The sequence below is a fragment of the Chiroxiphia lanceolata genome, chromosome 4 (assembly GCF_009829145.1).
Source record: "Chiroxiphia lanceolata isolate bChiLan1 chromosome 4, bChiLan1.pri, whole genome shotgun sequence".
Taxonomy (NCBI): domain Eukaryota; kingdom Metazoa; phylum Chordata; class Aves; order Passeriformes; family Pipridae; genus Chiroxiphia; species Chiroxiphia lanceolata.
The window spans coordinates 64,373,026-64,397,087 of record NC_045640.1 but is presented as its reverse complement, the minus strand read 5'-3'; the positions used below and the strand labels follow the sequence as shown (position 1 = coordinate 64,397,087).

The 24,062-nt window shown below is 36.4% G+C and overlaps 1 protein-coding gene across 7 annotated transcripts in view; it reads left to right on the top strand.

Annotated features, from left to right (window-relative positions):
• INPP4B (inositol polyphosphate-4-phosphatase type II B) overlaps positions 1-24,062 on the top strand; it is a 366,554-nt gene that overhangs the window by 268,515 nt on the left and 73,977 nt on the right. For all 7 annotated transcript variants that reach the window (XM_032687037.1, XM_032687036.1, XM_032687038.1 and 4 more), the window contains 3 exons: positions 7,679-7,809; positions 13,641-13,745; positions 19,126-19,234. In XM_032687037.1, the coding sequence (XP_032542928.1) occupies positions 7,679-7,809; positions 13,641-13,745; positions 19,126-19,234 (345 nt within the window). The remainder of the gene's footprint in view (positions 1-7,678; positions 7,810-13,640; positions 13,746-19,125; positions 19,235-24,062) is intronic.

The following is a 24,062-nucleotide window of genomic DNA, read 5'->3' as shown; positions in this document are numbered from 1 at the left end:
CCTTTAAAAAAAATGCAAGTAAGTGTTAATCCCATTCAGTATTGCATTTTAAATTGTAGTTTGCGTTCCCTTTTTTCTTAGCTTTTCAGATTGTTTATCTCTTGATAAAACTAGTGTTCATTGTTAACCAAATAATTTGATTTACTGGCATGATGCTCCAAAGTATGTAATCATTCAGGATTTTTAACTTTGGTTTTCAGCATGAAATAATGTTTTTAAAGAAATGCATGCATTAAAGATTTTTTCATTCAAACCTCCCTGGAAGAAGTTTTAATAGGAGTTATATGGTAATTTTTATTGTTCTGATAAGTATCATACAGTCTGCTGTGCTGGTTTTTATTATTAAATTATTTCTTTTTCCTCCTTGTGGTGTTCCATTGAGTCCTTTCCCCTGGTTTTAGTATGTCTTCACACAGATCTTGTCCAGATATTTTATATATGTCATGCAAGATTAACCAAGTAGTTCTTTGAACCTAATGATTATAAAAAAGTCTTAGTTTACAGTAATTGTTCAGGAAGTTGGTTGACTCACATAATTGAAGCTTGCAGTTGTAGATATAACTGGCTTAACTGGATCAGCACAGCAAGAGAATTAGGAGACCATAGTAGAAGCTGCAGCACATGTCTTTCAGATTCTTTTGAGCTCTTGATTCTTTTGAAGTTCTTTTGAGTCCCTTGAAACCAAACTCAGATTTGGTTGAAAGGAAATTCCACCTATACTTGAATTTGACCCATGGCATTTGTGATCACAAGTCATAAACAAATTTCTTCCATAAATTACTGAACTTGAACCCTCTCTCCAGGGTACAAAGCACACTCAAACTGCATCAGGAGTGACTGTCCTGTCCCATCACCAATGGCCTTTTTTGTGCAAATCTGTGCTGTCTGTCTGGTTTTTATTTCTTTCATGTAACATTATGGAACGATGACAAAGTTCAGACTGTCTGAAATATGTATGTTTTTCTACTTCCTTTTATTGCACGACTTCTACAGAGAAGTGGAGCCCCAGGCAGAAATGCCACATGTTGGGAGTAGGCTTTGATTTTTCCGGACCTTTGCATGTTAGTTCTCACATGACTTGTTTTAGAGCAGTTGCACTGCAAACCCATTGTATTGATAAGAGGTAATAGCATTAAATAAAAGTGATTTGGGGTAAACTTACCATGACTTCTGAAGCTGTTTGAACCAACCACGTTGAGACAGGCACTGTTAATACACCTACACACTTAAGGACTTTCAAAACATTACTTCTACTAAGTATCTTGCATGAATATTCATAGAAATAATCTTTTTGACACTTAAAAAATTCCCAGATTTGTCAGTAAAACATAGCTCAAATACATGCATGTGCAGTATTTACCCCACTGTGCATCAAAAGGGATGTGAAACCTCTCTCCTCTTACTCTCTACCAGTTGCTGCATAGAGGAATATAAGCATATGAACAGAAGTATAATTTGAATTTTGTAAGTAGTGTTTAGACAATTGTCCTACTCAAACAAGATCAGTTTAAAAACCATTTATTTATAAACTAAAGGATAAAATATTGTAATGTATTAATACTACATAGTTCTCTGTCCTCTTGATTTTGCTGTTCACCACTGATTTTGGAAAAGATGGCCTCTGTGAAAGTCTAAGAGGCGTTTTCATATGTAGCATATGTGACAGTGTAGTGCATTGGAATGTAGTAACATCACCTGATTTGTTTTGTGACAGTTACCTCTACATAACATTACTTATCTTGCTCATATTGTGGAAGTGAAGCAACATTGTCTTAAGCTGGTTCCAGTGTTTTCTGATGAAGCAATAAGAATAAAAAAAAAAAAAAAACAAAAACAAAAAACAAACCCTTAAAAATACTATACAGTATTACTAACTACTAAAATATAATTTAGGATTAACATATAAATTCCAGGGATGCCATTCACAGTATTACTAAATTCGAGACTTTCTGCAGATGTCTGATGCAGGAGAATTATCCTCTGCTATTAAATGTAAATCATAGAATTAACCTCAAATGGTCATGCTGTTTGAAGATGTTGAGTCTTTCAGAGACAAATCCAGGTAATAAATTATCCAAGGAAGGGAAAGAGTTTGGAAGGGAAGGAGTTTTAAGGCAAGAATGAGAAAGTGGGGTTAATTTACCTTATATGTTTTCTACACTTTTGGATAATAAAAAGGGGATGGTAGTGGATAGAAATGAAAAAGGAACTTAAAAACTCCAGGTCTTAGGAACAGCATAAAATATTATCAAATTTTTGCAAATCCCACTCTATTCTCCATACATACATTGAAAAACAGGTTATAAAATATTTTTTAATGTATTTGTTGGCTTGGCTTTTTTTTGATTGAGTAGTTTGCTCCTGTGGTTTTGATGGGATTTTTTTGTGGGGTTTTATTTGTTGGGGTTTTTTTTAAACAAATGTTTAGGACATCCAAAAGGTAGGCACAAACTACATTGTAATTTTTAGTTGCCTGTCGGGTCAGACGTACTAAAACCTGGAATAGTTTTAGGAAATTCTGTAAGAAGATGAAAATGGTAACTGTTTTCAAGAGGTTCTAAATGAAAACTATTATGAAAGAGAGAAAAATATGCTTTTATTCATTTTTGTGGTAGCTTCCCCAGAAAGGATTATATCCTCCTTAGTAGTTATTTGTCTGTTTTGGAAACAATATAGTGAAAAGGCTATGATTCTTTTCTTTCTGGAGAGAATGTTGTATTGCTTGCATGGGGTTTATTGCCTGTATATCACAGGACCATAACTTGTGCTAAAGAAAAATGAGAGTAATCTTATCTGCTTCTATTCTACACAAAAATAAAAATGGAATGGTTATCCATAAACATGTACACTTTAAAGCAAACTTTGTTAGGAAAAATAATTCCTGTGCTCCTTTCCTTAGAAGGAAGCTTCTAAGCTTCCTTTACTTATGAGTGATTGAGTCATACCCCAAAGCTTATGTTGTATATTTACTCCAAAGCTCCTGTTTGATAAATATGCAGGATTTTGATGCCTTTATAATATTATAAAAATTTTGCAAATATAATCTGCAGAAATGTCTCATCTTTTTTTGAATCCTGCTAAGCTCTTTGCTTCTGATGTTTTGTGAAAGTGGATTTCAGAAGCTAATTTTGCTTGGTGAAGGCAAAAATTACTTCATTTTTTTCATTTTGAATTTATCATGCTTGCTTCACTGGGAATTGCATCACTGGAGTTTTGAATCTGCATGTATAAAAAAATTGCTACTTGATCTTCGTGCAACATTTTTGGTTCCTGTGCTTTTATCGTATGTTCTCTTAATTATCTCCTCTTCTTTTAATTACACTGATCTTTTCAACTTCATCTTTCAATTTGTGAAGATTTGTGTTGTGTCTTTAATGATGCAAATGGCTATTTCTACTGTTCCCTTTTCTGAGACAGAGTAATCAGATCCAAGAAAGTTCTTTGACGGACTTCTCCCTTCTCACTCATCTTGCTCATCTTGACATTTTGCTGATGTTTTGCTTTATTCTGATTTATTGTCACTGACCACAGGCTTTCACTGTGCATTCCACAATGGTGCCTGAACTGTTAAATCTGGTGGTAGTTTTGCAAAAACAAGTTCAATGAAAACAGTAGTGGCATTTCCTTCAAATAATTTTGTAACATGATGCATACAACTCATTGTAAGTTCTCCTTGCAGAAATCAGTGTTTTGTATTTTAGCATTGAATATGTTTTCTTTGGACTTCTAAGCTGTTCCTTTATCCCTGTATCCAAAGTGATGAGTCCTTTTCTGTTGCTATGGTCATTAAAGTGCCTGGCACAAAGCAGGAGCTGTTTAAGTAGAAATTATCAACGTGAGTCATACAGAAAATTCCTTGTGTCTCTTTCAGTTACTTTTAGTAGTTTACTATAATCGTGCACCCAAGGTGTTCTTGGAGATAAAAAAAAAGCATGAGTAGGTAAATCAAAAGGCAGAACATTAATCTGAGCCATCAGTTCTCAACCATTTTTTGGTAATGGGCTTCTTTGAACATTTCCTTGGAACAAAAAAATTGCATGTAATTGTACTTGGAGTTTAATGGCACCAGATTTTAACTGCTAATACTCCTAGAAATGTATCTGATGAGGTAGTAGGTGCAGAACCTCCTAAACCATCCTGCACATCAGCGTTACAACGTGTGCAGTGGCTCTACTTGCCATCAGTCAAGGCTGGGGAAAGCTCGAGTATGCTAAAGGGCAAAGTGCCCACAGACTGTAGCTGTGCAAATCAGTAAATCATTCTGAGAAAAAAAAGTCGTTGATTTTTAAGTAGGGGCTTGGAACGAGGCTTCACAACATTCTAACTGCAGCAGGATCCTGAGGAACCTCAGAATTTTTTCTTACAATTTTTCGTCTCTTTAAAATTGTTGTTGTGTTAGCATCACTGACCATTAATCTTTATGCTACCAATCAGCCTTGTGTATGCAAACAGATCAGGATCCAAGGTTAAATTTTTCTGCCATAATGGCAGAAAAGGGTTTTGAAGAGAGGGTAGCAGGTAGATTTTACACTTTTGAATGGGGAACTGCTTCCAAATAGAATGAGTGAAATTAATTACACCAGTGAAAGCTGGTGTAATTAGTGTACTAAAGGGAAGAATGGGTGTGAAAAACAGACTGTACCTAAGGCAGGCTTAAAAATAAGCTAATTGGCTAATAGTTGAGGTGGAGAATGAGGAACGGGACAGACAGTTTTCGTCCACATTCTGGTTAGACACAAATGGGGCAAGATTATGCCAAGGCAACCAAAGAACATAGAGAACTAACCAAGGCAGGAGACAATGGAAGTTAAGAATCACTTCTGGGTGGAGTTTCCATTGTACAGTGGCAGAAAATACTATCCAGGAGACAGTTTGAGGAGCTGAGCAACAAGACAAAGACAAACAGCTGCAGACAAAGCTTGGATTTCATTCTGTAAGATGAGTTTTAGTTGATGCTGAGCACAAGATCTGTCATGGTGATGAGTGCAATTGTCTGGAAAAGACTCTGAGACAGGATTTGGAGTGGGGGAATAAGATGATAAATAGCTCTATTTTAACAACATTGAGTTTACTCTGAGCTTACTGCTTGGTTGATTAGCTATTCAAAATTCCATGGCTGCATTGGAAAGTTGAATCAGTGACTGATTTGCCTTCTTAGAACCAATATTAAAAATATTAATACCTTTTTTATAGCACAATTGTTGTTCGACACAATTACTGATTGAAATGTGCTTTTATGAAATGTGTTTTTAAAGTTATTCAATTAAATAAGTCCTGATACGAGTACCATAGTATTATTAAAACAGATTAAAAATTTCTAAGATTGTGGGTATTATAAATTTCCAAATCTGAAAAAAGTTATGATTCTTCATTCTGTTTACTTTTGAAAGAGTCCTTTCCCACAATGATAATAAAGCTTTGTACTGTGCAATGTTGTTAATGGAACTTAGATATAAAAAAGATAATTCTTTTTTCAACCATAACCCAAAATTGTATTGAGTCAACAACAGCAGTGACAAATAGTAAAAAATCACAAGATATAAAATACTATCTAAATCCTATGTCTTCTATAATTCCATTAGAAAAAAATAAAGCTATAAAGTGTGCAACAAGGCTGCTCATGGTTTTGATTTTACAGTATATTTAAATGAAAATAAATTCAGAAAAGGTAGTATTTAAAGTTTCCATGCTACATACACTCCAGATTGGTATAAAACTGCACTTTTACTTTATTTAAACATTGCAGATAAGATGTGTCTTCTTTTATGACATACTAGTAGCTAAATTTTTACTTCAGTGGTGCGTAAGTGTTTCTGAGGTGAGACAAATGCAAGCCTTGGTGGCAACGATGAGAGCAGGATTTGACATTTCTTGAAAACATGTTAAAGATAAATTGTGGGACTGTATTCCCATACTGTATTCCCATATAGGAGGAGCAGTAAAGTTCTGGAGGTCAGCCAGGTCCAAACATCATTGCTAAAACGATTAAATAAGACAATGTAAATATTAAGGGCCAAAATATCTTCACTGCAAATAAACAAAATTGTGTACCCTGACAAGGTATAGAAGCTTTTCTTAAGAGTAAGCCCTGAGATTTTCATTTAATGGGATGTCTGATGTTAAATTGCTAAAAACTTGTAAGGAAAGTGGTCACTGAAAATGATGGGTTTATCCTTTAACTGCAGATGATTCTTATGCTCCAACATTGCCAGATTGTATTGATGGAGGAAAGTTGAGTTGGTTCGTCTTCTCTTCTTCAGGTTGAATGAAATAGAAAAAAGTAATCATATTGTCATTAGTAAACTCTCAATGAGTTCATGTATGTTTGTTTACATTTTAATACTTTCAAGGACATGTATAAACAAAATGCCTTAATTCTGCTTTCAGTGTAGTCTGTTTGGTTTTGGTTGTCATGTTAACCAGGAGCAGAATTATGCCAATATAGCTTATTCTAATACTGTTCACACTAAAGCAAGGCTAATAACGATGGGGAAAACACCAATGTGTGGCTTTTCTGTTTAACAAATAATATCAAGATGTTTTGGCTAATGATCAGAACTGCTGTGGTAAGTGTAGCTCTACATTTCCTGTGCTAAAGGCTCAGTGGTCCTTCCCTCCTCTTGCTACCCTCTCTCCCCTGTTTTTCCCTTTTTCTTCAGTAATTTTTCTGTATGCAAGAGCTGCCCCCGGAAGCCTTTTTGGGGACTTCCAAGAATTGCAGTGAAAGAGTTTTCTTGATACTTTGAGGAAAATGAGGAAAACTGGTTGTGCTGCAAAAATTTTCTACTGAACAATTCGAAATGTTTTAAGACTTGAGATGTTTCATTTTCAGTTTCCTTAAAAGCAAGTCCTCCAAAGTGGCTCTGGGATAGGTATAGGATAAAATTACTTTGCGAGTGGGAAAACCAAAGAGAAATCCCAGCATACTGTAGCTGTGCTTGTTTGTGCAGGAAATTAAAGTGATCTCTATTTCACTCAGGTCAGCTCTCAAGAGTGTACAGGAAAACTGATAATTTACTAAAGGATTTCCTTTTCGATTTCCAGTGACATGTTTGGTTACCATAGCCCTGCTGTTTTGACCTGATGAACACAGCTGCAGGGCTGGAAATTAAGTTTTAGGGGACTGTTTGTGGTTTGGTTTTTTGCTTTGTGTGTTTTGTTTTGCATGCTAAAGAACTGTGGTGAGGGCTGGTGTGTTGGTTAAACTGACCTATGTAGAAACACTGCTAGAAATGTGTTTATGATGTTTAGGAAAGTATCCAAAGAGTAGTGTATCAAAACAATTGTACTGCAAGTGTTGGAAAGGAAGAAAACTTCGCAGCCTTTACAATGGTGTTTAGTACTTCTTCACAAAAAGTTAGTTGCTGTGAACACAGCTCTCTGGAGCCTGGAAGCCTTCTTACTTCCAGGAAAGGAATAGTATTTCAGTTTGTAGGCTATTGCATTTATAACAAATGAGTTTTGAGCACAAATTACTGCACTATTCACTGACATTCTTTATTGTGTAGCTGCGAAACAGAGCTGAGAAGCAGATCTTACAAGCAGCATGAAAATAGATTTTATTTCAATTAGGAAGTCCTCTTGATGTTTTGTAACTAACTTGCTTTGGATCGATTTGGATGAATGTTAACAGATTAATGAGTTAATTAGTACCTTCTCTTTTTGCCTTTTGGTACAGGAATCAGGAACTTAAAGACCTGGGAGAACTTGCTCCTCACTGGGACAACATGCGCAAAAGTGTGATTGCTCACTGTGATCAGATGTTGAGCATGTACCAGGATACTCTTGCGGAGCTTGGGAAGCACACAGGTAGGAATCAGTGATTTTTTGAAAATAACCTACTGGAATTATTTCCTGAATCACACTGGATTTTGAGCAAACAAAGTTTTCTGTCTGTTTACAGTGTGCCTTTCTGCCTCTTCCTGCTGGTGTGCCCTCCCCCTGCCCAGTTTATGAGATTTTCTGTGAGGAAATGGCCATATTTGTTGTGACTTACTAAAAAGGCTTTGTTGTTGTTGCTGTTTTCTTGATGGTGTCAGATTTCTAACACCAGTCTTCACACTCACCATAATTGGTTGTTTATTCTATACTTTACTCTCACCATTAGATGTTTCCACTGTGGCCTTGCTCCCACAATTTTGTGTGTGTAGAGGTATGATATGCATAGATGTCAGAGATAAACACTGTGCAGCCTAGAATATTTCTGAGAAAGAAATACATTACAGTTCTGAATATTGCTAAAAATAGAGGTTGAAATGATGATAGCATCTTGTGAAATATCTAGGATATGTTTATGAAGGGTTTGCAGTATTTCCTTCATTAGTTCCAGCTTTTCACATAGTTCAAACAAAATTGCTTTGTGTGTGTACTGAGAAATGGAGCAATCAGGTTTTGGTTCATTATACATCTAAAAAACATAGAATAATTTCTTCATATAGATAATTGGGTGTATTTGCTTTTATTATAATGAATCTGTTGCATTTAGTTGGTGAGACACAAATCTTTCTCTTTTGAAAGAGGCATTAAAACTGTGCTTTTATCCTTTAGCCATCATCTTTTAATGCAGGATTGAGCATGGTATTTCTCATTGCAGATTGCTCTGGGATAGTGTTCTTGGTCACAGGAAAAGAGAAATCTTGTTTTAGTGTATGAAAAAAATCCAGTCTCTAACTGAAATTAAGCATTTTGGAAGCAGTTGATCACCTGCTTAAATGTTTGTGGAGGAAAAAAGCTCATTTGTAGCACTAAATGATGTATAATACTTTGCATTTTTTTTTTTTGCAAATGTTTAATTTCTTATGTTTATGATTGTTTACCATTATCAGAATATTCCAATTCTGATTTTGGCAGACTACTGTCTGATCCAGTATGGCACTTCCTGTGTTTGTTTTAACTAATATATATGTATATGTTTTCAACGGTTTGCTAATTACATTTTGAAAGCACTCCATAAAGTATCATAAGCAAGCCAATAAATATGTATTATGAAGGAATCAATGTGATAATTATAACTTGTGGAAAAATACTGAAAGGACCTTTTGAGATTAAAAAAAATAAACAATGTCATCTATTAAACAGAAATCCTGCAAGACCTGTGTAGTACCAAGTGACTTTTAAAGCGTTGGTAATGTTAAATGATCTGTCTTAACTGGGTCTTGAGAGAAATGCAGTGGACCTGGAAACCTGAGATTATTGAGGAGGACAGGACTAGAACATGTAAAAAAAGAGTAGGGGCATTTATCTGAAAACAAAACAAAATGATAAATCAAAACAACCTAATAATTTGTCCTAGTTAGAACAGGTGGGACCAGTTCATCACTGGATGGGTGTAACCCAAAACTGTGTATTCTATAACCTTCCATGCCATTTCCCAGAAACTGTTATCAATAGACTATTTATACCCTCTGCCCAGAGCAGCCTGACTCCTCAGGCTATAAACTAGGTGTTAAGAGGCCTTCGAGATAGGAGGGTGCCTCCTGTCCTCACACACTTTTGTGGAACTCCCTGCCCTGGGGGAGGCACTGAGCATTCCTGCTTAAACTGGAGAATACATAATCTTGGAGTCTTGGAACTTTTTTAACCACTTGTGGGATCCAGGGGAAGACTGCAGACCTCCACTCTCAACCAGACTGCAACCACCACTTTTCAACTAGACTGCAATCTCTGCTCTTGACCAGACTGCAACAGCACTCTCACCAACAGGTTTTCCCCCTCTCCTTTTACTTTGGACTCAGGGGGCCCAAAGAACACCACTCTGTTCATACCCCAGAGTGCTGGGTTATACATTTGGGTTTTGTGGGTTAAAACCAATTGTTTGTCTGCATAATTGTATTTATTGTATTATTTTACTAAATTGTTATTCTGATTTATAATCTCTCTTTTGAGTTGAGTTCATTTCCCCTGCTGGTTTACCTTTAAATCAGCACATAATTGTAGTGAAAATGAGAAATAATCAGAAGGTGTTATTTTGGGGGCCAACACTAAATCTCATTTCTTTGACAACTCTTTTTCTCCCTCTTATTAATAATTAATAATGTGTAAAATACCTGTTTGTATTTGGAAGCCCCCAATTTTGCATCTTGTGTGAAAAGTCACCTGAACATTTCAGAACTTAATTTACTGTAATCAGTGGGACATGAACACATTATAAATCCAAATAATAGCCCAGTTCTTCTAATGAAAACAATATTTACTTTTAACCCTGAACTATGGTGTGCTTATTCTTATAAAATCACATTTAAATTAAATGATAAATCCTCTGGGTAGTGATTCTTTTTTTAAAATTGTTCCGTAGAGGTTAATTATAAAGTGGGAGGGGGAGCAGAATTTATTCTGAATACTTATGTAGAACTAGGCTGAAACCTCAAATCTACATTTTGGTCCTGTAGGCAATGTAGCATTTGGCTACCTAAAAGTAAAACAAAATCTAAAACAGGTTTTTTCATGTATTTCTGCTGTCCATTATTTGCCTTTAACCAAATTTATTTTTCTGCCTAGATCCTTTGCAACAAGTAATTGCAATTCTCTGTGTAACAAAGATTAATTTTCCTACATAAAGTTTTAAGAATTTTGTCCCTACTGCCTTTTTTTTTTTTTCAAAGGAACAGGGTGGATGTGGATAAAATTCACTGCTGTTCCAAGATGACTTCGTTTCTCTTCCACTCCCATTCATGACAGTTCTTCTCTATAAAGAGTACACATTATAACTTTAAAAAACAAGGTTATAGTCTTTGATAAGAAAAGCAAGCCAGACGTATATTTGACTTAATACTGTAGTTACACAAATAATTATGTTGAGAGAACATAGTAGAGACTGGAAATAGAAGTACTCAAAAAGTAGAAATTGCGAAGATTAGGGATGTGAGCACAACTTTATTTTAGACTTTTCAGGTCACATACTTCAACACATGCCAAAAAAGATTTTGCTTTTCAGTTCAACCTGTGCAGATGTCTTACTTTGTCTTAGGCAGGAATGTGACACCTTATTGAAGTCCATTTCACAGTTCCTCTTCAGGTGAATGTCAGATGAAGCTCGTATCTGTATTCTGATATTTCCTAGCTTTGAAGAGTTTAATCTTGCAGCAATAATGACAAGAATTGTTTTAATAGAGGGAATGTAGTTATTTTAGTACTTAAATACAACTTTTTTTAGTACTTAAAAGCAATTTACTAAGTTACTTAAAAACAGACAAATTATACTGAAAGTTAGTGTGATGGTGTAAAGGTAAACCGGCAAGGGAAATGAACCCAACTCAAAAGAGATTATGAATCAGTATAATAATTTAATAAAAATAATACAATAAATACAATTACACAGACAAACAAGTGGTTTTAACCCACAAAACCCATATGTATAACCCGGCACCCTGGGGCATGAACAGAGTGGTATTCATTGGGCCCCCCTCCCCATGATGAGCCCCACGTGGTCCCTCTGAGTCCAAAAGTAAAAGGAGGGGGAAAAGCTGTTGGTGAGAGTGCTGGTTGCAGTCTGGTCGAGGGTGGTGATCACAGTCCAGTTGGGAGTGCTGTTGCAGTCTGGTCGAGAGTGGTGATTGCAGTCTGGTTGAGAGTGGTAGTCGCAGTCCTGTCAAGAGTGTTGGTCTCAGTTTGGTTTAGAGTGGTGGTCGCAGTCCAGTCCAAGTTCCAATCCTTCTCTGGATCCCACGACTGATATAGAAGTCCCAAGACACCAAGATTATATATCCTCAGGTTCAGGCAGGAATGCCCAGTACCACCCTCAGGGCAGGGAATTCCACACTGGGTGTGAGGACAGGAGCATCCTCCTATCTTGCAGCCTCTTAACACCCAGTTTATAGCCTGAGGAGTCAGGTATGCTCTGGGCAGCTGCTGTAAATGGTCTATTGTTAACAGTTTCTGGGAAATGGTATGGAAGGCTATAGAATACACAGTTTTGGTTTACACCCACACAGTGTTGAGCTGGTCCCAGCTGTTCTAACTAGGACAGTTAGTTTTATGGTATGGATGCTATTGGCAAATTCATGGATCTCATACCTGAGCAAATTTAATAATTTATAACAGGTGAGTGGTTCTTATACCGTAGGTTTCTGACACTGGATAGAAAGGATTCCTTGCTTCACAGGTCTTCCCTGAAAAGAGGAGTAACAAGACTCAGCAATGCTGCATGTGTTCTGCTCCTGCTCAGGATAGAAGTGTACTCCTGAGAGCAGGCTCTCCTCCTGTTCTCCCTCCTACTCTTCTTTTACCTGTCCATTAAATCTGCTGTCATTATATTCTCCTCTTAGTCAGCCAGCGTTTCCTTGTCTCCGGTCTCAGTTATCGTTCCTTAAGCTTTGATCTTGGTCTTGAATTCTCACAAATAATCTGTGCCCTTTCTGTTTTCTAATTACTTACAGTCTCCTTGCCTGCACTACTCTCATTTCTTTCCTCATAGTTTCAGCTCCCTTCCCTACCCTCCTAATTGTCTTTCTGTGCTTTCCAGTTGAAGGTTTCCCACTGCATCATCAACAGCTCCTGGTTTCACTCTGCATCCCCAGCTTTCCTGTCTGATTTGAAGCTTTGGCTCCTGTCAATTGCTTTTCTTCCTACCTTTGCTCTTCATCTGTGTTAAATTATTAATTTAAGTTACTAAGGTTAGGGAACAGCCTAAGCATGCTTGATTGGTCTGGAGCATCATTGGTGCCCTCTGGCAGTGTGATTTGCGTGGGGAGGCTCAATGCTAAGTCCTCTTGGAATCTGTGGCACTTTCAACAGATAAACCCTAGCAAATCTTGATTGAGCAAGTCCAAAAGAAGAATTTCAAATATTTCTTTTACCTTTTTGTTTGTTTCTGTCTTTCAAGAAACAGTTGAACCTTGACAAAAATTATTTAAAAATTCTGTCTGCACCAGAGGAATTTTAGTTCTAATGATTAATAGTTGACAAAATGATAGGATGCTGAAAAATGGTCTAAGTAAATGTTGCGCTGCCTGAGTGAGAAGACAAGACCACCTCTCTTTCTTAATCTACACCCTTTTATTTTATATATATTCTGTATCAAATATCTCCAAGCGAATTTTATTTTCATACTGTCAGACTTTTAATTATATTCCTTTATACAACTATAGAGTTACTCATAGTCTCATACTTTTGAAATATGCAGCCAGATTTTTTTTTTCTTATGATTTTGGCTTTTTAGAAAGAAAACTAATTTACAACTTTCCTTAAGATAGTTCGTGTTTCTTTATTTGAGCTTTCTAGGAAGAGTGCATAGCCTAGTCAATATAATACTTCTGTTTGAAGAAAAAAAAATGTTACTTGGCAAAGATGTGATGCCATTATAGCTCAGCACCCTTATGTTTTCAGCACAGAATATACATAATGCACGTTAACTGCGACATTGTTCCAGCAGACTGCAGACTGATTTCAGACAGCAGGAAAAAATATCTGTCACCTAGAATAAAAAATTAGATTGTTCTGTGAATTAAAAGCTGGTTTGCTGCTTCCAGTATGGATACATGCTGAGACTCGGTTAGTGAACCATTCATCTCCTGATATACAATTACACATTAAAAGGAAATTAAAGAAGACTCTTCACATACGAGTATTGTCCTCACATTAAAAAGAAGACAAAACATCTGTGTGTTTAAGATAAGGATTCTTTAAACTTTTGGTTTTTTCAGGTTCTTCCTTCAAATCAAGCTGTAGCAAAGGAGAAAAAACACTAGAATTCATCCCAATAAATCTTCATCTGCAAAGAATGCATGTGCATAGTCCTCGATTGAAAGGTAAAGTATATTCTGCAGAGAAATTCTCCAAGTACGACAAAGTGTGCTTTGAAATACAGTTAAATTTGCAACTGAGAGGTATGGCTTCCATTTTAGCCCTTTTCAGGATGTAAATGTCTTTATATATCCAGTTTCAATGGTGAGCATTAGATGGACATGCTTTCAGGTGAAACTTAAAACCACAGCAGAACTGAAAGGTGTGCTGTCTAGTGAGTTGAATCTCAGCCATTTTGAACTTTTCCCTTAATGGTAAAATACTGGCAACAGTCTTGTTAAACTCTGTGAGTGGGACATAAAGATGCTACAGATAAAAGGTGTGGAAAGTAATAGTATTAAATTAATTTTTTTGAGATAAATTTGTGTGCAATTTGGACTTACATAGATTTGGAAGAACGCTGAGGAGAAAAGAAGATCACAAGAAATACAGTGACTTTTAAAGAAAATTCTGAGATTCATTTCATGTTGCATACATTTTGCCAGTCAGTGAAGATTGGTACAGTATTAGCTTGTTTGTAAGATTCTTGGGGTATGGCTTGATACAGAAGTTTTCTTGTATAACTAGATTGTTGCTTGTGTTTTGTGTTTGTTTGGTGGCTGTTTGGTTTTTTAAAAAAAATCAAAATCAAACTTCCAAATTCATTATTTAAAAGTCTCCACTGCTGTGCAGTTTTTCCACTTTGTCTAATGGGCTCTATAAAGTTTCCGTGTGGTTATTTCCTGCTGGTTTTTTTTTCTTTTGTTTGTTTGTTGGGTTTTTTTGGTTTAGTTGTTTTGGTTTGGGATTTTTTTTTGTGTATGTGCGTCTGTGTGGAACCTGCTGTGCATCTGCTTCTAAAACCAAAGCTTTCAGTTTTGACTGCTGTTTGCAAAATTTCTGGAGTAACTGAGTATGTACTCAGTTGAGTTCCACAACTGAGGACCACAATAGGTAAATCATAAGGTAGGTAGGTAAATCATAAGGTCAAGGAAGTGACCAGCTTGCCCATCCTCCCCATTCCACTGCAAAGTCTGAAACCTGCACCAAACCATACTGCTACTGAGATTGACCAGAAACCCTGAGTCTGAGCTGAAATGTAGGAATCAGGTCCGAAGTTAAAGCTGTGCAAGGAATTTCTCTGCCTCATCTTCTGAAGCCAGAAGTTTTGGATACTGACTGCAGATCTTGCAAAACTAAGGAGTGGTTAACTAAATTCCTTATAAGTTCTTTTCTAAAAATAAATTCTGGGGATGTTGTGCTCATTTTGTTCCCGTGACACTTCAAGGAAATAAGTAAATTCAGAATGTATGTTCACTGAAATGTATTGGTAACCTAGGCATGGTTAAAAATATTCTGTTGTAGCAGTGCAGAACTAATACTGTCATGATTCATCCTGACACACTGCACAATGTTCAGTAAGATTCACATCCTACTCAGGCATCAGCTTAATTTTTCATTGTGATCCATAATGTCAGTGTGATGTAAAAGCCAGTCTTAACTCTCTTGTTTTAAGATGGCTTTTTTTCCCCTCTCTCCAGTTTGCCACCAGAGACAGTGATAGAGGACAGTACAACACTTTTCCTTCTAGACATTTCTGGGATGTACTCACCAGCCTAGGTGATATGAGTTGCATTAAGGACAGTGTTACTTCTAAACTTAATATATCCTATTTCTTATAGAGTGCTACCCTGTGCCACAAAAGCATTTGCTCGGTGTTAAGTGAAAACATCCCTACTGATGTTGCTGACAGTACTGCAAACTTCTAATGGAAAGGGAAATAATTTTCTGTAATGTTGTCTGTGATTCTTTTTAATAGATAATTTCATTGCTACTGCTTGCATATAATTTTTAGCAGCATCCTTTACAGATAAAAGATTATACTGATACATACATGTGGCCAAATCATAGCACAGTGAATAATTTGCTGATAAATTGAGGTCTATTAAGTTTGCTGTCACTGTACAAACACGGAAATTACACTCTGTAAGGTTTTTGCCTTATTAATGCACTCTGCATCTAAGCAGATTGTAAAAGAGCAGGTACAAACAGTGATTATAGGAGTATTATAATGTGTGAGCCTGGTGTTCATCCACTTCCGAGTTGGAACGTAAGGACTTCCAGTTATCTGTTAGATACTGTATTGGTTCAATATTTTGTTATTTCTTTTACTAAACAGCAGTGCCTCCAAACATTTTAACAAGATGAGCATTTGTAGTGACATAATGTGATAGCACAGATTTTAGTTTAATTTAATTTAATGTTCTGAAGTTAAAGCATTTTTAGGTTTGTAATACTATGTCTTTTCAAGAAAACCTCTCTTTGGACAGGACACTGTATGGTTATTGGCTAAATAAAAAAATGTGGAAAGAAATATGACCCATAACTTTTACAGTACTTGAGTTTTGTTTTTTATGAATTTTCTCCTTTCTCCTCCAAAACCACTTTGCTTGGGGCACATGGTTAATCCATAATCTAAAAGTGTACAGAAAGAGATAAGTTAGAATTGTCTTCTAAATTTGGAACTTTGTTTAAATTATGAAACTCTCCCTTTGTTATTTAACTAAGGCTCGCTGTGTCTTGTGTTAGATAGGTACAGTTTGAACAGTTCTTAGCAATTGCCCATCAGTCTGGAGTAGGCAGCACTTTGACATCAAGTTGGTCTTTCTCATCTCATGCTTTGCTTGACATATATCAAATGTTACCTGGAATATAACCAGAAGACTGATAGGGGAAGGGGGAGAGTAAAAAAAAGAAAGCATGTAAATATTCACAGAGGTGGCCATTCTATGAGCGGATGAGCCATAAAGCTCTCACTAACTCTTACACTGTCAGATGTCTTAATTTTGGCAATGCAAAATAGGTTTTAATCCCATCTATCATGTGTATGTACATTGATACATGATATTTTTTTGTTTGACATGTTTAATAACAGGTTGACTTTTAATGAACTTTGATTTGGGTTGTTATTGGGTACTGACATGGAATAGAAAGTACCTGTCTGTTTAAACTTCCAGTAGGAACAACTTAAGGAAAAATACTATTTCCTTATGGGACAACTGTATCCCCCTATCCATTTGATAAACACCACATTTTGCACTGTCCATCATAGTGCAGGAGTTAAATTTATACATCGGCATAGCTCTGCTTTTGTCCCTGTTTATACATTGTGTGCTTGTTCCAAATAAATTTGGTGAAGTGAAATGATTTTTATTTTGCATCTTGCCGGTGTGAGACACTGACTGCCTCCTGTGAAGGCAAGCAGGTTTGCTTCAAATTCGAAGATTGGGCTGTTCTTGACAATATGATACCACTCATATGGCTCTCTGCTGCGTTTTAAGCTGTCTTCAATGCAGAGACGTGTCAGCAGTGGTTGCTCTTGCAGTGGGTGACGGCTCTGAGTTACTGGAGCACTTCTGTAGCAGTGCACTGATGCTGACACTGCATGTCCTTCAGAAGGAGCTCCACTGATGTGTAAGTGGAGCACATCACAAGGCATTCCTCCCAAGCCTTGCAGCACCCTCCAGTGTACTGTGCTCTTGTAAGTGGCAGAGAGATTGCCCTGTGCCCGTCACCAGAGCTGTAGATGTTTTCTTCTCCTTTGCCATCCTCACTCTCCTGTGTTCACTTACATGAGGTGGGTGCTCAGCTGTGCTGGGTGTGTTTGTGTCTCAAACAGCTGCTCTTTGACCATGCTGAGAAGTGGCCACAGGATGAATGAAAGGGGGGTAAATCCCCCCTCCAAAGTAATTATCAGCACGGTCACTGTTTATTTTTAAAACAGAGCCAGAACCAGGCTTTAGTCTTTTGAATGTTTTCCTGTAATTTCATCAGTTGCTTGTAAACATATTCAGAACCCATTATTCAGTTAACCTGATGAGTTCATCTCTTATTTTGGTTTCAAGCAAGTATTGTTTTAAGCAAGAGAACACTTATTGTCAAGTACTGATGGAGCTCTAATAGCCCAAGATTATGTATTATGGATAAATCTCTATTAAGACCTGAAAGAATGGGCTATTTAAGAATCTTGAAGCTCACCTTAGGCTAATGAAATTATGTCACTTCTCCTTTTAAGTGGAAATTGAAGAGTTACCAATTCATTAGAGTTCAAATCAATTTGAGCAAATATCTTCTGAGAGTCAGCTCTGGAAGTAAAGCATAGTTCATTAACTGAATCATTTGTACAGTGTTCTTGCTTCTAGGGATATTTATCATCAGAATGCTAGAAAAGTTCTATTTTAGGAGAGGACTGGATTTTAATTTACATGGCAAGCTTCCTTGATGAATAAAGCAGTTCATAAAAAACATCCTTTAATAGTTCCCTTAGAAATACATTTTAAGGATGAGGCATTCCAAACTGTATTTTTATAACTGCAGTAAGCTTGGGTACAAAACAGGTCAGTACCTGTTAGTACTTAGTGCAAATGTAAATTTAAACTTTGAAGAAATAATTATTGTGGTTTGGGATGTAATTAAATATTCATCTCTGCACTGACAATCGGTCATAGGCTCCTTTTAAAAAGACGTTTCATCTCTAGTTCCGTAAGCATATATCCACACAAAAAGTTCATCCTGTATGTCATAAGACATCAGGTATATACAGAGAGCAGCAACACTTTGTTGTCTCAGCAAGAATTTCAGTAGTATGGTTTTATTTCCTATTCTAGTAACTTTTCATCTGAAAACAACTGACTTTGTGTTCATAAATACTTATAAAAAGTAAGTTGTTGTCATAAAGCGGGCCTTTTCAATTTAGCATTAAACAGCATTATATCTGGAAGTCCATTAGCATTAAATCCAAACAAATCCAAACTAGAAAAGAAGTAGAGATTTTTACTAGTCTGATTGACTTCTCTGGGAATGCAGTAAATTCATTGTCACTTGAAGTCTTTAAATCAAGATTAGATGCCTTAAAAAAGAGATGCCTTCACTCAACCACAAGACATAAGCTTGATGCATAAACTCGATGCAGGAATCATTAGCTGTAAATCTGTAGTTTCTATTATTCAGAGAGTCAGACTGTTCCCTTTTAATGGTCTCTTTTGATTCTAAAATGCTTGAATCTGTGCATCTCAACATGACTACAAGTTAAATAATGAAAGGGGTAATAAAGTGAAATACACAAAGGGCCAATTTACTTGGCAGCTTTGTAAACTGCAGAGCTAGAATATTGTTCTACACTGCAGCACATAATTTAGATGTAACCATAAATCAGGTGAACTTTCTAGGGTGTGCAGGTGGCTATATGGAAAGCTCTTGGGCCTCCTTGAGACATGGATTATCAATTATTCCTTGGAAATAACGTAGACTTGCTGTCCTTGTGTATTGTAGAGTAGATGTCATAGTGTTGTCATGCCTTGGGGACAGGCACGTTCAAATCTCTGTGTTTGTCTGCTCCCATTCCAGATGCTTTGTATGATGTCATCACCGTGGGAGCCCCAGCAGCGCATTTCCAAGGATTTAAGAATGGTGGTCTCCGGAAGCTGCTGAGTAAATTTGAGGCAGAAAGAAGAAAGTAAGTGTTCTTTCAAGTAGCTAGGAAAATATCATTAAAGTTGCATTAAAATGTTATGAGCTCACTGAATAACAAAACAATTTATCCTCCTGAATGCATGGAAGCTTAAAATCTACTAGGATTGGACATTGCATTCATCCAACATTTCCTTTATCTTTCCTGCTTTGTTAGACTACAAAATTGAAGCACAGCCTACTTTTAGAGTTAAGACTTTTTTTGAATAAAGGAAATTACCTCAAGCTGCATCACGGGAGGTTCAGGTTGGACATCAGGAAGAATTTCCTTATGGAGAGGGTTATCATGCATTGGAATGGGTTTCCAAGGGAAGTGGTGGAGTCAACATCCCTATTGTTTACGCTGTTGTTTATGAAACAACAGCAGTTGGTGATGTGGTGGTGTTCAGTCAAAGGTTGGACTCAATGAACTTGGAGGTCTTTTCCAATCTTAAAGATTCTATGATTCAAAATTTTGAATTTTTTTTTCACATATTTCAGAAAACTTGAGGTATATCAGTGCTTGAAAACATGCTGTTCAAAATGAGGCAATTCTTGTGCTAAGAGGAACATAGCTATAGACAATTTTTCAATACAGAAACAGTAGCTTAAAGTAGTATCTTTACTTCTGACATATGTTAAGAAAAAATATTTTTAGTGCAGCTGTGAAATAAGTAACAAACTCTTCTTATTCTTCAGAAAGCCAAAATAAGACTAAGCAAAAATAAAGTTTTCATTTCATTGCTGTACTCGAATGCTTTGTTAACTGCTGAACATGTACAAAAGTGTTAGTTGCATATTTTGCTAACTAAGAATTGGATGTGTTTGTGTTTGTTGCTATGGCTGTTAAGATTTTCAAGCAGCCACAGCTGTCACTGGCAGCACCCATAGTTGTGACTGCTCAGTTCTTCAGCTAGCAATGCCAACCCCATGCAATCAGTGTCACAGCATTTGAAAGAGAATGCAGGAAGGACTCTGATTTAAATCATCATGGTGCTCCATAGAAAATGAGTTCTATTGTATTCAATGCTCAAAAAGTTTCATAGGTACAATATCATAAAGAATTAAAAGGGAAATTATAAAAATCTAATGTTGACTTCTAGGTTGAATAGCAGTTGGCATCAGTACTAAAACCAAACAAAAACAGCAGATATATTTGCTTTAAAGCTGTACTATTGGGTTGTTTTGGGGAGTTTTCTACTACATAACATAAAACTCCTGGTAAATCTTCTAAAATCTTTCATTTCCCTGACCACCTCTGATGTCAAACCTTGCCAATGAAACGTGAATATCATTGATCACATAAGACACTTCAGTGAACATTGTGTTAATACTCTGCTATCAGCAGATTGGTATAGGCAGCCTTATCCCCATCACAGGGAAGCCTATGAAGTACATGTTTTCTAATGAAGAAAATATCTAAAATAATTTCTTAAAGTGTCTCCTTCTTTACTATCTTATTAATGTAGTTACAATGATGTTTAGTGAGGTTTTATTATATTAATTAAGAAGAAAAGTGATATAAAGAACTTTACAGTTCTAGTCCTCACAGTGTTCAACTTTTAGAAAATGGACTGTTTCTCACTTGCTCAGTTCTGCAGCATATCCATCTTGGCAGATATCCTCCCAAAAATGCTCTTCATTGGAGAAAAAAGGGAAAATGCCAAATAGGGAAGAGAACTAGTCTTTCTTGAGTTCCTCCTGAGAGAACACATATTGCAGTATCTCATAGGATTGACTAGACAGTGCCCTTGTTTCTTAGTTGCCTATAACAGGGGAGAGGAGATGATGGGTGAGACTCCTTTCTTCAGCTCCTGTGCAGTGTCAGAAGGCAAGGATGGCAAAGGATACTTGGTGCAGCACAGCCTCTTCTCATTTTCATTCACTGTTATTTCACTGAGTCGACCATGTAGACATCTAAGTTGATAAAGGATTGTGTTTGGGAGCACTGGGTAAAATTTTGTGTACATTTTATCAAGGCATTTCATACCTATTTCAAGTGCTTACACATCACCTTGCATTTGCCATGCTGCTTAGATTTTTCTGCATCCATCAGAAACACCTGTATTTTGGTGATTTTCAAGGACAAGATACCAGACCTTTTCTCTGGTAGTTCTTTGCATTTCTGTGTTACCCTGGAAGAGCAGAAGTCTGTCTTCAGGATGTGATAATTAGGATAACTATGTTACTATCCTGTCAGACTCTTCCTTAAAAAAAAAACCTGAGTCAGTCTAACAAACTTAAGTTTGAGCACTGAAAATGCACTGAAAAAGGACTGCAACTTTCAGCTAATCAGTTACCAGACCCAAGGAACTGGTCACTTAGTGTGTGAATTCCCACAAAATAGAAAGGAGGAAGACTCCAAAATTCATCTTTCCTACTACCTTTGAGGACAGCTCAAAGAAAACTCTACAGGTTTGGTTTCTTCCCCTCAACTAGAACCTGTTTGAGTTGAAAAACAGGAGCAAGCAAGCTCTCAATGTGATCTCACTTATTTGAATATTCAGGAGTGGGTCTACATTAAATAAATACGTAAAAGTACCATTGTCATTCTTATCACAGAGAAATTTCTTTCACTGTGGCAACAACAACGTTATTTTGCACGTGCCTTTTTGTTTAGCTGCATGAGAATGCTTTGGGGACACACAGCATTTCCAGGCGCAGCTTTTGCAATTTAAACTTTTTGTTTTACAACTGTGGGGCAGCTTTTCTGGAGATTTCGTTGACACCTTGAAATATCAGTCAGAATATAGAATGAACAGAAAAAAAATGCAGATTCAGCAGCCATTTCCTCTAGGCTAAGTGAGCTGAAAACCTAGAGGAAGATGTGGGAAGAGATTAGTTCTCAAGCTGATCCTGGTAGCTTTCAAGACATGACAAAATACCTTGCATGTCTTTGACCTTTGGTCTGGTTATTAGGGCAGTTGGCATATCACAGAATATTGCTTGCTCAAACCTAGACTTGTGGAATTACAGACAAGGGGAACTGTTATCTGGTAGCATTTGCAGTTGCTGAATCAAAACAAGACTGAGACATGTTTTATAAAAGTTTATCAAACAGAATAATGTGGAAAATGTGCATCTGAAGGTCATTCTGGCATGTTTTCTATTATGCAGAATGCATATTTTTGTGCAGAGAGGAAGGCATTGTATAAGAATATCTATGAAAAAGGCTATATTTTTGCAATTCTTCACTCATTTGTTACCATCAAGCAGGTCATATTAAAAGAAAAAAAAGGAAGGCAGATTTCTAAAAATATGACCTGAAAGAAGAGCAAAAAAAGCTTTTCTTCCAGGTGAAAAATATAATACTCTATGGTATGTGATCTGAAACCCTTTCCATTGCTTTATAACCCATTCACATACTGGTTTTTATCTGTAAAAAAGATACAGATAAAAGACTCTTCCACTAGAAACATCAGTCATGTCTATAAGGCATGACTAGTATATCTGTCCCTTTAGTAGCCAGTAGTGAACCTCATAAGACCAGTAAGAACAACTGATGCTTTTTAAAAATTTTGTTAAATATGATAGCACTTCAAATAATTAAAATGTGATGATTAAGGTATGGCAAATCATTGCAGAATATTAATTACATGTTTAGGATATACATTTATTTACAGTATTTTTCTTTCTGCTGTATTGGATTGTTCTTTTTATTTTTTCCTTCGCTATTTCTAGCTGAAAGAGAAAGTCAGTCAGTTGTTCAGATGCAGTCTTTCTTTTGGCCTCTAGTAAAGATTATTTCTCCTTCCAGCAAATGGAAGAGCTCATCTTCTCATCAGTCTAGATGGCACAGCAAATTATTATTTTTAGAGCTCAGTTCTGCAGGAGCATTTAAGGCAGACATTCTGTAAGTTATACCCATGTAATGCCTCACTGCTTGAAGTGTTCATAAATCACTTTTAAGAAACACAAAGGGCTTTTTTTCTTATTTAAAATCTAATTCAACCATCTTTCTTTTAATCAAAACACATAGACTTATGATTGCAAGTTTTTTAATGCTCCAGTTCTAACCATCAAGAAAAACAGAAGTGTCCCATAAGCTGTATTAGGTGCTGTGATTCACTGTGGTTTTATACGTAATTTCTAGCAAGCTGTTTGAAAGTTATCCTGTTTTAAATTAGCACAAGCTTAAAAGTGGAACAGTACTGTTGATTTTTTTTAACGCTATAATAATTTAATTTGGTTTTGAACTGTCTAAAAGCATCCTTACTCTTTGATGAGGCCTAGATTGTTGGTCAAGATATAAGGTGTGCTCCTTCACTAACATACCTGTTACCAGAGATTTTATTAATGCTACAGTCTCCTGGGTTCCTATTACCCAAATTTTATAACCTTCAATCCATTTCCATTCTCTGAAGTAGTATTGTTTCACAGAAAATCCCAGAATGTTGCAAAAATAATGATCTGTGTTTGAACTACTTGTTCTAATCTCTACTGTCAGAGGAAAACCAAAAAGTGTGTAGCACTTTTCACAGAGATGTTACTCTTTGCACACTTTGTCATACACATGTATACATCTAGAAATGGCAAAGACAGATTAGACTTCATGGAGATGAACACTTTTTCACTGACCATAAAATCAGTGTATTAAGGTTGTGTGAAAGTTTAGATGAGAAACTGCTGAAGTTTGTACTATTCATTGAGATATAAAATTCTCATCACAGTATTTTCCAGTTGTTGGACACTCTGGACAGAATTGCCTGAAACATTTCCTTAAGAGGGTATAAAAGAAAGGAGACTGGAGCTGTAAAAAAAAGGGAAGGACTTGTGGGAGCTCTTCCTGCCAAGGCTAGGATCGCAAGTTTTGGAGAACAAGAAACTTCCATCTA